The 12,658-nt window shown below is 55.2% G+C and overlaps 1 protein-coding gene across 1 annotated transcript in view; it reads left to right on the plus strand.

The window, feature by feature from the left end:
* Positions 1 to 837: 837 nt before the first annotated feature.
* The window catches only part of VOLCADRAFT_95577 (uncharacterized protein), a gene marked incomplete at both ends in the record, with an annotated part of 12,881 nt that continues 1,060 nt past the window's right edge, over positions 838 to 12,658 (plus strand). The window contains 11 exons of the mRNA XM_002954674.1: positions 838 to 1,005; positions 1,956 to 2,203; positions 2,403 to 2,514; positions 3,002 to 3,073; positions 5,102 to 5,261; positions 8,375 to 8,892; positions 9,024 to 9,026; positions 9,269 to 9,622; positions 9,995 to 10,180; positions 10,675 to 11,143; positions 11,705 to 11,946. Of these exons, the coding sequence (XP_002954720.1) occupies positions 838 to 1,005; positions 1,956 to 2,203; positions 2,403 to 2,514; positions 3,002 to 3,073; positions 5,102 to 5,261; positions 8,375 to 8,892; positions 9,024 to 9,026; positions 9,269 to 9,622; positions 9,995 to 10,180; positions 10,675 to 11,143; positions 11,705 to 11,946 (2,532 nt within the window). The remainder of the gene's footprint in view (positions 1,006 to 1,955; positions 2,204 to 2,402; positions 2,515 to 3,001; positions 3,074 to 5,101; positions 5,262 to 8,374; positions 8,893 to 9,023; positions 9,027 to 9,268; positions 9,623 to 9,994; positions 10,181 to 10,674; positions 11,144 to 11,704; positions 11,947 to 12,658) is intronic.

Here is a 12,658-nt window from a genome sequence, read left to right on the forward strand (position 1 = left end):
ATCCAGAAGAGCGATGCCAGAAGGAGAATGCGTATCTGGCTACGCCCGAATTCGCCGACATATTTTGTCAGAGCATCATCGAAGGTTAGGCCACCAGGAGGCGAAGTCCCAGCAGCCATGTCCCCGCGGTTGTCCCTTTACGCCAGTCGGTGACTTCGTTCACCGTTACAGCTGAGTCAGACTTGCTGCACACCCAACCCAGCAACTGATATGCAAGGGAAGGCTCCAATGTGACAACGGCACTTCCTGGCCCAGGGAGCACCAGCGTCAACGCAGCGGTGGCCTGTCAGTTAGTGCGGGAAGCAACACCGCACAATGCTTGGCCTAGAGACGCTATTTAGTCTGTCAGAAAAATGATTAAAAAGAAGATCGACGACAGCTATTCGTGTGTATCCAGCGCGGAAACGAACATAATACCGTTAATACAGTCTGCACGTTCATTAGGTTATTGATCACCTACAAACAGAGTTGCTATCTTTTGAAAATTACATATAATTGGTAGCTTTCCTTATGTGAAAGACACTCAGAAGAGCAATGCACCACGAATCGTTTACAAATTCGTACGGCGTCATGGTCTTTTTGCCACGTCAGGCTGTGCGCGCACGTTTACTCACGAATTTAGATTAATAATGACACGACAATTGTAATGCCCTTAGGCTCTGTGCTTCACGCAAAGGAAATTCAATGCTGTGACAGAGCCCTTTCCAACGTAGTGGCACTTGTAACGCTTTGACTCGTGGTTTTTTTGTCTATATTATTTATCCTCGCTTGGTTTAGGTCCTTGCCCGTACCCGTCGCGGTGTGTGTAGTAATCCCATCAGTTCCTTCTGCGTTCCCATGGAGCCCAGCTTCTGGGACAGTAGGTACGGCGAGGAAGAATATGTCTACGGGAGGGAGCCAAACGTACACGTGCGCCAAACCGCGGAACTCTACCTGAATGCCTCGCCTTGTCACATCGTGGAGCTAGCTTGCGGCGAGGGCCGGAACGTAGCCTACCTTGTGGCGGTGAGTTGTATAGTACTGCAGTTGATACCTCATCGAACTGCTGGTTTGTGGTAGCTACAAGCACAACCTCCCGCAGAAGTGGGGGGAATTCCGTAAATGCCGAGGGGGGCCATGAACGGTCAATCGTCATTAGTGTGGCGGCGAGTCCGGACATTGACTCCCGCTCCCGCTCCCGCTCCCGCTCCCGCTCCCGCTCCCGCTCACCCGGGCTCGGTGCGCCTAAGCGCGATGTGCCCCTGGCCTTCCGGGCTTTCCCGAGAACTAAGCACAGAAGCTATGAATGAAGGGGCCATCCGCCATTATAGCACGCACTTCGAGCCCTTGGAAGTCAATGTCCCTCTCGTACTTAACCCGAAGGTTCCCCTAGCCTGGCCATTTATCGAAAGACGTGCAGCTCGCCCTCGACACCTGCACAGCACGCTCGAGGCCACAGGCCTGATAACTTCCAGCTCCCAATGAGTCACAAGGCTAGCACCATTTCACAGCGTTGGGACGCCTATCCTCCCGGAAGCGTTCGTAAGCGTGACCTCTTCCGTCCAGTGCGTTCCTGCACGATGGGACCTGCTGGCTGGGCTTTTCGAAACGTAAGGCCTGGACCTGGTAATTCACACCCGCAGCGCCCCCAACCCGGATTCCAGGCCCAAGACATCATTCCCCAGCCTCCACCCCAGGTCCCAATCTCCCAATCCGCCTGACATGGGCCCCTCTTCACCCGTCCTCACCTCCGCAAATTTCCTACAAACTGCACATGCGCGGTGCTTGAAAGCATCGACAAGAACGGCGGCATTCGCGCGCCCTACCGCAGCATTATGACCCCGCCATGACCCAAATCGCCAAACAAGAAAACATACGCCATACCAGCGACCTCAAAACACCACAAGTGCATTACTGCAACATGCTGTCGTCTTAACCGTCCTGTCATGTTCCTCGCGGCGGCGGAACCGTCCCAGGCGGGACACCGCGTCACGGCGGTTGACTTTTCCCATGCAGGACTCGATAAGACCGTACGACTGGCGGCCGAAAGGGCAGGCAGCTCCGCCGCCGCTCGAGTAAACCCCGTCAAGGCCGACGTGCTGACGTGGCGGCCGCCTGGCGGGCCCGGCAGCGTCGACTGTGTGGTGCTCAGCTTCTGCCACGTGCCGTCCGCGGACCGCCCAGCCTTCATGGCGGGAATAGTCGAGATGCTGCGTCCGGGTGGGTGGGCTGGGTCCATTTGCCCATCTGCCCATTTAGAACATTCACAACACTACCCGGTAGTCTCTCACACACACAGGGACCCAGCTGGCTACATGCTAGTGGTCATCTATCACTCTCATTTATCCACAGCCCTGATCCCGTGTGGCTCCTTCCTCCCTGCCTTCCTGCCCGACTGCTTTGCTTTGCTTTGCTGGCTGGAGGAGCGCAGGTGGGCTCCTAATCATGGAGGTCTTCCACCCCAACCAGATACACAAGGGCTACAGGCAAGAGTCCGGCGGACCGCATGATCCGGACTTGCTGGTGACGCTGCAGGTGGGCCAGGCCAACCAAATCGATTGAGCGGCGTTGGACTGTGGGTGGGTCCAACAGTGGGCCGTGGACCGAACACGGAAGCGGTACTCTTTGCCAGCATCCTAGCTCTTGGGCCTGCAGGTGCCACGTGCTGCCTTGACCGCCCTAGAGCCTTGGAGCCACGGCGTAAAAGACTTGCTTTCCTGGGCGGGCTGCACACATCACGAGGCATCCGTCCCCCGTACCGTCCATACCCAGAATATGCGAACCTCTGCCGCGCTTGGCATTGGTCAGATTTCGGCTGGGAGCTTTCAACCGTTGGGCACTCATCGCTCAGAGTGCACACACCCTAACGCGACTCCATGTCGGCCCCCTCTCCCTTTCGCCCTCTCCCTGAGGAGTTCCCCCGGAGTTTCCCCGCTGGAAATCCCCCTACACAACCACCTGCACATGCCCGCCGTGGACCGCACTTACCATCTCGTGGCTGTATTGGTGATGCCTTTTTCAGGAGCTCCGAAACCAGCTGGGTCAGTACGCCGGTACCGAGCTTTTAGGGCAGGAGCTGGAGTATGTACTCGAGGTGTGGAACATAGCAGGGCAGCGTACATGCAGGCAGGAGGTATAGGGTGTGATAAACAGGGCTGGGGCGATGGAGGCGCCGCAGCTCGCCTCGCGTTTAAATGAGTTGAAGCCTCCGCGAGTAAGAATTGGCGAGGATGGTACACGAGTAATGTTGCCGAAGCAATTAGACCCCGGGAAGTTTGGTAGGGGTGGGGTCTGGGTAGAGGACTGTTCACTGCCATTCCGGTGGCAGCTGCGTTGCCGTCCCGTCGTGCGCTCATCCAGTTGTACTGCCGGGGCAACTGCGTGCGAAGCGCCGCTCCTTCCTATTTGCCACGTGTGTATATTTATATGTCTGTAATCCTCTGGAAAACAACATGGTTGGGGTGGGGGGGGGTAAGGGTCCAAAACCCCGGAGTCTCAATCTCCCCTCTCGACTTGGCGGCCATACGTGTCACAGCATACGTGTCATTATAATTGCCGACCCAATCCTCACAGCCCCTCCCCTTTCCCTTTCCCTTTCCTGGACGAACAATTCCCTTCCCGCGGTTCTAGGAGGGCAAACTGCACAACGGGATGGGATCACTGACTCGGTACTTGTGGCGGAAGTAAAGGCGCAGGCACTGAGCGGCGGCGGCAACATGTGCGCGCCTGTACATCTAAGCGGAAGCGATCATGCAGCAAATGGTGGGTCCAGGGTTGTGTAGGTTTATGAACCTGTACGAGTATGAAGAAACCTACGAGTATTGTGCTGTTGAAAGGAAGCTGGTGGGGGGCAGCGGGCGGGCGAGGGCCCACTCACGCTCGCACCGTTTGGAACAGAGCACAAAACTGGTAAGTAGCAGCAGGTTGGGGCTAGAGCGAGTTGGTTGGGAGACTGGGGAGCGGAGTGAAATACAGTAAGGGAGCAGAGTACTTCTGGACGCTGCGGACGCATGACTCACGGCGACGAGCCTCTCAGCAGCGAGTATAAGATGGGGGCCTAGACTATGTCATCACTGTTATTAATCACATCTGAAGTGGGCGTTGAGAATGGAGAGGGCGGCGCGGTGTGTAGTGGGGGGGCCGATTTGGACATCCGCGCGTGCAGGTAGGCGGGCGTTGTAGAGGTGTTGTGTGTGAGGGGAGCGGGCCAGTGGTGGTGATGGTGGTGGTGGTGGCGATTCGTCGTTCTGCGGTAGTAGTAGTCAACACACTACCCGGTGTGCGGTGATACAGCTAACTATCAAACAGCTATCTATCTGCTTACCTGTTTATTTGTTGTTCGTCCGTCCGTCATCTGTCTGCCTTTCAGGAGTTTTATGCCAGCAAAATATAACCGGAGCAATTAAGCCAGTATTAGTTAAAGCACTTGTGTCAGTCGTTAGTATTACTTTATCAATGCGTTTGCGTTTTTTGAGTGGAAAAAAATAGAGTAAAACGGTGCTGCAGGACACATTGTGAAAGGGAGGTGATTATTATTCTTTCGCTGTGCGGTCCACGCTGTCCACCACCACCGCCGAATCGTGTGAGGAGGCGAGCGCATAGCCACTGGACAGGTGCACACCGCCGGTGCGGTACCGACAGTCCCCGGATGCGTGCGGTTGGGATGGAGAGGGCATGCGGGGGTGTTGGAGCTGGGGAAGTCCTTGCCTTGCTTCGAGTCCTAGGATTGGTCAGTCGCCGGCCCCGAAACCATTGCTGCAGGCGGCAATCTAACTACATGTACTTGCCTTAGAGGCAGATATGGGGCATAATAATATGGGGCAAACTAATTTTACGACAACATATAGATTTTTGCGATAGATTTATTTTCAAATACGGGATTACGAGCCATGTTATCCCATGGCGAGCTTAATGTGCAGATAAGGTTTGGCTGCGCGGGGATGGGTCCTTTCCTTGGTAGGAAGGTCTCATGGGGCTGGTGGCACTGGCACACATACAGACATACATATAGGGCCAGGAATGTCCCTGTACCAGTTCCCAACTCCTGGGTAAATTTGAGGCTCCTAATCAATAATATCGCTACTGCTGACCCTGTGTGAGGGCCCCGTCCGTGCCGCTGTAGCGCGCCTTTGCCATAATTTGTCATGTCATAATTTGTCATGTTAGGACCCGTTGGTGGTTGTCGTTTGTTGTGAGACCCGTGGAGGACGGGAAGCTGGCGTCCCTCTCCCCGGCAAGGAGGACAGCGGAGCTCTGGTTTCTGATGCGGCCATATGGCCTTGGTGCGTGACTTGCTGAGGTCTGTGGTATCGGTATCAGCGGCGGCGGCCTGGTCGGGTCGGGTCGGGTCTGGGTGTGAAGTGATTGGGCGAAGGGCGAGGGTCTTGCCGGGCAGCCATGGCTCGCGACCCATTTCAACTTTCCGTGGTGGACTGTGGCACTGCTGACCCCTGAAGCACACCGATGAAGCATCTGCGGCTACTGGAGGTGCGGCGGCTGAGCATTCTGCCCACTGCAGACGGTATATTATATATCAGCATATACCGTCTCCACACAACCCGTGCATTATTGCCCAAAGCCTGAAGGGAGAATCGTCATTCCTTTGACATGTTGCGTGGGAAACGTATTCATCTTCCTCCAATGCCATCGGTAACGGTAGCGGCAACCAGCTGCTGCTACGGCGACGCCGTAAGCTGCGGCAGTGGCAGCAGTAGCAGCAGCAGCATATGCAGGCAGGCAGGTTGAACGTGGTGAAAGCGGACGGGCAGCGAGGTGCTCTAAAATTGAGGTGCATGCTCCTCCTCTTGGCTGCTGCTGCGTACGGCCCTGATGTCGGCTCTCCTGGTAGAAAACACACGCAGGTGTGTGGGGCTCCTATAGCTCATGAGCAGGAGGTGCTTGTATCTGCCTGTGTTTGTGCACCCGAGCAGGAGCCTCAGACGTGTGTGTTTCTGTTTCACCCCACCAGCAGCTGATGTGGGTCCTGCACTCCTAACTATCCTCCGAAGCTGGCATGATGATGGCCCAATGAATGTGGAACTGAATTTAGAACCCCATAGTGACACCAGGAAACGCCAGCATCTACTCCTTGGTACGACAGTGCACCGCAATGGTCGGCTGGCAGGCGGCGACGGCCAAGGGCAGGGCCGATAGCCGTGCGAGGCAGACTGGGCCGTGTGAGGGTTATACGTCTAGCACTATCCTGGCTCCCAAAGGAATGCCCGTGGTGGTGCCGCGGCGCTGGTGGTGCAGCAGTGGCGGTGCCAAGAAGCAGTGGCAGTAGCAGGGGACCTCCGTAGTCCGCCGTCTGGGCAGGTTGGAGGATATGTTGGAGGAGGAATGGGTAGGCCCTGTCTCCATAATCCCCGAATTGCATATTACGGGATATATACTTATGCTGTTATCCTGCTGTCCTTGGATAAGAGCAGGGGAATGTCTGGATGGTGTTTTAGGCGTCCTCCCAAGGCACCCCTAGATGCCTGTTGCGATGCGTGGTAATTGTTGGGGTGATGGATTGCGGTGGTCCATACCCTACTGCATGTGCTGCAACAGCACCTGATCCGCGCGGTTTCGGATCTAAGCTACCATGTGCTATTGTTATTATGATTTATTCATTACCATGTGTAACGCGGTATGTCGTATGTCCATGGCCCCCCCCGGCTTTTACGGACACATCCGCACTTGCGTGCGGAACTTGTAACGTAGAGATGGTACCATGTGGTGATGATTTAACAGCTCAGCTCCTTCGCAATGGCAGAAGTAGCCTTGCCGGCCGCTCCCTTATCCCCTATGCTGTGACGCGCCCTTATCCCATCCATGAAACCTTCGTGCTCCCGAATGATGGATGTTACATATGCGTGAGCTCGCTATCTATCCTAGTGAACTGTAGGACTACGAGGTCTACGAGATTGATAGAAAGGCTAGGCATATAAGTGGGTATTCGGAAGTAGGGGAACAGCACCGCGGTATGGTTAAAGCTGCAGTGGGAGCACTGGGGTGACTTGATGGCGGAGGGTGGCGGAGGTGGATGGGTGTTCTTCTGCGTATGCAGCTATAGTGTTCGGAGCCTTTATGTACAGAAATTAATCTGTAGCCAAAGAGCTTGAAAGTAAAGGGCAGTTTACGGATACATCCGGCAACGTGATTGCATAGCCTGCCTAACGAACAACGCCAAAGGAAGGGATTCCGAAAGCTTCGAAAATGAACGTTTTCGCTGGCAGTGGGTGTCTGCGGTCGCGAAACATCACGTACTATTGCTGGACGGCGGTGCGGTCGCCGGCCGGCTCCTAAGCTTCTCTGTTCGGAGTGCAGTCCGGACACGGAGCTGGCTGCGCGTGATTACAGATATCTTACAAGTATTGATAATTTTCAAGATGAGAAACGTAGGGCTCCCTGCGCAGTCGTGAGGTGTATGAACATTGCGACCAAAGAATATTGCGAGTTTGATAAACGTTAGACATGAAAATCTTTTAAGAAATGCGTACAACATTTTTTATTTGTAGTCCAAACTTTGACTTTCTATAATGCTTACGTGTAAGGATGTGAGCGTTCGCTCCGAAGCACTTACCACGCGCTCCTTGCCGTCCACCACAACGTGCCGGATGACGCATGGATGAGGTTGCCTCTGGAGAGCATCTGTTACAGGAGGCCGAGACCCTGTGCCGTAACTTGCTGACGTTACGCGCCATCAAGGCAGTCGGTTCACACCTGGTTGTGTAATGCTTTCTACTGCGTCTTAGGTCTTGGGCTGCAGATCAACTGCTTTGCACGTGGACGTCCGGTAGTCTATTAGATCTTTTGTCCCTTTATACTATTCGCTTGCAATAGGCACCGCAACCTTAACGCACGTGGCCAGCGCTCGGCCACCACCCAGCACTTTTGTCAGTGCGAGCGCTTTGCTAGCGCTCGCAGAGAATGAGCGTTGCTGCAGCCATCTCTCAGTCCGTCACTTCCGACCCTGCGTTTGCACAAGCTCGCATAAGCCTGCTGTGCGCCGGAAGCCTTCATTCGTCCTTGTTTTCAAGTCGACATTTAAGCAAGGCTCACATATTATCGCGCTCAGCCGGGCAGTTCAGCAGTGTTTTTGGGCGTTCGCGGCTTCGCAGTCAGTATGGAAGCCGCGTTCGGGTGGGAGTCCTCGCTCGAGAAAGTGGCGGGCCCGCCAACGCAGCATCAGCTGTTGTGGATTCTGAGCTCGTTGTTCTCGGGCTGTCTCCGGACGCACTTGTAACCGTAGCCCCAGTCGGTTCGGCGATTGGCGCGCCAGACTCTCTGCTATCATCACACCCAGGGCAAGCAGTAGGCGAACATGATGCGCATCCAGGCGTCTCGAGCGTATTTGTCGCGACGGAAACCCTGGCTGGCGCGCCGGACGATTTGCGTCCTTCGCCTGCAGAACTGCAAGGACAGCTACCCAGTGCCCCGCACGTTAACCTGTTGGCAGAGACGCTGCATGCACAAACGTTGGCTGAGTCGGCGCCGCATTCGGTTGCCTCGATACCGATTGTTGGTTCACAGTTGGGCACTGCCGAGGAACCGGGAGCTGCAGCCTCAGTGTATGTCGCCGCACAGGCTTCTTCTTCTGCCTCTGCTTCTAGATCAACTACAGCTGCTGTGAGCGCAGCTTCGTTCCTCGGTCCGACTCATTTATCACATCCCGTTGAGGAAAGCTTAAACACCAACTTGAGCACCAGTGCCAATACAAACGCGGAGCAACAGCAACAGCAGCAACAAACGCAGCAAGGCACGGACTTGTGGAAGCGAATCGTTGGCGCAGTTCGCACTGTCCATTGGGGCAAGCTCTGGGCGTTGGCGCTCTTATTCGTGAGCTATGTTCACCAGGCCACAACGGGCTTTGCGCTACCAGCCATGCTGCCAATGATTTCCAATGAACTACACCTCGACGACATGCAGGTCGGTCTGTCGGTCTATGAATTCGTACATCCATAGCCGCTAATGGAAAGTGTTCCGGAAAAGCATGTCCCCCTCTTCCGCTTTACGCCGTTCGTCCATCAACATGTTCCTCCATCCTCATGCACTTACAGGAGGTGTGTGCACACGCAGTCGAAATTGCTGTCCAATAACCCAATAACCTTCTCCGCCCCCCGTTATGTTTTGCTTAATATAATAACCCCCCCGTACGGCCCCAGTCAAACCCCATCAACAGCACCATGTTGCGCGTGCAGTGCTTTCTTCCTTCCAGCCCTCTCTTTCAGTTTATGAACCTCTTCTCCATTTTGGAGCGTATTCTTCATTTTTTTCGTTCGACCCCCCGACCTACAACCTGCAGGGCGCTCTCCTCACCACGGGCTACAGCTACCTTTACGCTGTAGCCCTGGTCCCCATCGGCTTGCTGGCTGATAGAGTCAGTCGTCCTCAGCTGCTGGCTGCCGGCCTGGCTCTGTGGTCCGTACTCACATGTACGGCATCCACGTGCCGCTCCTTCGGGGAACTCATGTTGGCGCGTGTGGGTTTCGCCGCCGCGCAGGGCGCACAAAACCCCGTGTGTTTCTCCCTCATTCCCGAGCTTTTCCCCGTGAATAAATCCACTGCACTATCGTTGTACAATTGCGCCATCTACGTGGGACGCGCTCTGAGCTTCGCGGCGGTGCTGTTGGCACGGCACCTGCACGACAACGACCAGGTACGGCAATTGTTTTGGATGGTATCATATGGTATCATATGGTATGAGATAAATTAAGAGATGGTTGGCGTCCATATAGTTGCGTCCATGGCCTTGTTTGCCACAGCCACAGCCACCGCTCAGTACGGGATGTAGAGCCAGGAAGTAGTAATCACGCGCATGAGTAATGACGCACGTCTCCAGGCCGTTTACAGCAGCACCTTGTCAAGTAGCGCACTCTTATCCTCGCTCCCAGCTTTGCCGACCACCACTCCCTTTGGCTCGGATTCTTTGCGTTACGGTATAGAAACTTGGTAGCCTGCTGTAACAATGACGACGACGACGACCACCACCACCACCATTGACCCAGCATTGACCCACCGACCCACACAGGCTCATTTGGCGGCTCGTGGCGGATTGCGCATGGAGACCCGTCTTGACCATCTGGACCGAGCTGACCTGCACAGCCTGTCCATCATGCACACGGCCGGTGACATGGCGGCAGCTACCCCCGATAAGGAATTCAACTTTCCGCTGTGGGAGTACGGCAACGAGCTGCCTGACTCAGCTTGGCGCCAGGTGGGCAATCGGTGGACGAACACGTGTGCGTATGTATGTCTGTTTGGATGTCCGTGTGTCTGTATGTCTGTGTGCATGTGCCATGGTTGCGGCTAAAATGGGGGGAAATATATATGCATAATTCAATTGTTTATATGTATAAGATATAAATATATATATATATATATATATGGTATGTATGATATATAATGATGTATATATCTATGGTATGTATATATATATTATATGTATATATGAGAGAGGAAGGAGATGATTTAAACGTTCGTGTTGAAAACAGCAACAACTCTTGATGGCGCCGGCGCCTGTGTGAGTTTCTGTGAAGGTCTTCGTGGATGCCATTGCTGTTGCCGCTGTTCTCCTTTCCTTTTACTTGCTGTCGTACTCGCGAGGGTGCTGATGTTCCGGTTCCGTGCCGCAAAACCCCTGTCGGTCTGTGGGGGCCGCAAACCCGCATTCCGGATCTGATCCCCTTATTTGAATTCAAATCCTGTCAGGTGCTTCGATGGATCGCTATTCCCGGATTCCTTATTGGTCTAGCCATGGCGACGACCCTTCAGGAGCCCCGTCAGGCTGCCGTACAGCAGCTAGCGGCAGCGCCGCCTGCACCCGCGCCGGCGGTCGTCGCCGGCGTCGCTACCCCCCCGGCGGCAGCACTGACCGGCGCCGCCGCCGCCTTGCCGGCGCCGCCACTGTTGACCAGCGCGACCCAAGATAAGCCCGCCGATGCGCCAGCGGCGGCGGCGGCGGCGACGGCTGCCGCCAGCGGCTCCAACATCATGGCGTTGCTGCGTTCGCCTGGGTTCATGTCTGTAACGCTGGCGGCGGCGCTGAATGACGTCGGCTCGTACGCGCTCATAGCCTGGCAGTCGACATTTTACGAACGAGTGTACAATTTGGAGCCGCCATCGTATGCACCAGTGCTGGCAGCGCTGCTCCCCATCGGCGGCATCCTCGGCGGCGTCGGTAAGCATGCATGCATGCATGGATGGATGGCTTCCGTTGCGAACGCCGTACACCGTACACACAGGACGTACCGTATGTTCTGTATGTACCCTGCACAACTCGAACACAACAACAACAACAATAACAACAACAATAGTCCGTCTCCGGTCTTCATGTTGCACATACACACACACACATATACGCAGACGCAGACGCTCTTTCCCACATGTCCAAACAGTTTGGTGTTTCGGTTAGGACTTGGCCAGTTGGTGTTGAATTCGACACTGGCAGTTGGCAGTTGGATATTTGTTCCCACGTTCCAAGTTTGAGATACATCCGTCCACGTATCATTAAGAACGCAACGCTGCTATTAACAACATCAAAGGCAAAAACAACAACAGTAAAAACCGTAATAAAAATAAGGAGATCAATAACGATAACAGGTTCTGTCCTTCCTATGCATCTGCCCTTCCCCTACCTTACCTTTTCCCACACGGCCTTCTTCTGATCATCACACCCGGTCTGCCACTACTCGGCTCTACTGCCGCGGCTGTATGTTCCCCGGTATGTATGTGTGTCCAGGCGGCGGCTACCTGGCCGACCGCCTCAGTGCCATCGGCCGCCGGGGGTGGGTCACCGCGGGAGCCACCTGCGTGGCGGCGCCCTGCCTGGCCGCCTCCTGTCTGGCGCCCACCGCGGAGTTCAGCTACGCGGCCCTGCTGGTGGGCTTCGCGCTGAGTGAGATGTGGAGGGCGCCGTCGGCGGTCATGGCCAGGTGCGGCAGCGGCCGGCCCCTGCGCGCTCCGTTTGAGCGGCAGGGCGGGGTGGGATGGGGGATGGGGGGTCGCGTGGAAAGCGTGGTGGTGGTGCTGGGGCCCCCCGGGGCGGGGTGGGGTGGAAAGCATGACCTGTTGTGAATTATGGATCCCACTGGAAATATAAAAGAAGGGAGGGGTTACATTCATCCGAAACCTGTGCGGGTCCTATGTTGAATTGAATTGAACTGTTACAGAGTGGGAGACTTCTGGGCCATTTGAACACTGTCATTTCTACGATTTATCATACCATACAGCACCATCCACCACTACCACACTATACTACGCCATACGAACTGGAAGTCCAAGGCGGTTGATCCTGCCTTCTAGGATCCCTCCTCATCCGTTCACCCGAACATCCGTAGAGACAGAGGGTTCAGCAATCGCCACCAATCCAGCGTGCGAATCTCGATCCATCAACTGTGATCTCAACTCCACATCTCAGCAGCTAGCCATAATCTCACGCTCCCGACAACGTGTGGGATCTCCCCAGGAATTGAACCCAGGACCTCAAACTGTATAAGACAGTAGGTATTGCCCAGACCAGACCAGACCCATGTAGCTTTTCTTCAGTGTACATCTTCGTTGTCCTGTCGTAAGGCTGATTCGCGCTTCCTTGGCCACTCGCCCGCCTTTCTTCCCGGGGCCTCCAAACTTAACCTAACGCCGACATCCCCCTCCCCCCCCGATCTCTCCTCCCCCCTTTCCCCCCCCCCCCCCC

Source organism: Volvox carteri (genome assembly GCF_000143455.1).
Source record: "Volvox carteri f. nagariensis unplaced genomic scaffold VOLCAscaffold_45, whole genome shotgun sequence".
In the NCBI taxonomy this organism is placed as follows: domain Eukaryota; kingdom Viridiplantae; phylum Chlorophyta; class Chlorophyceae; order Chlamydomonadales; family Volvocaceae; genus Volvox; species Volvox carteri.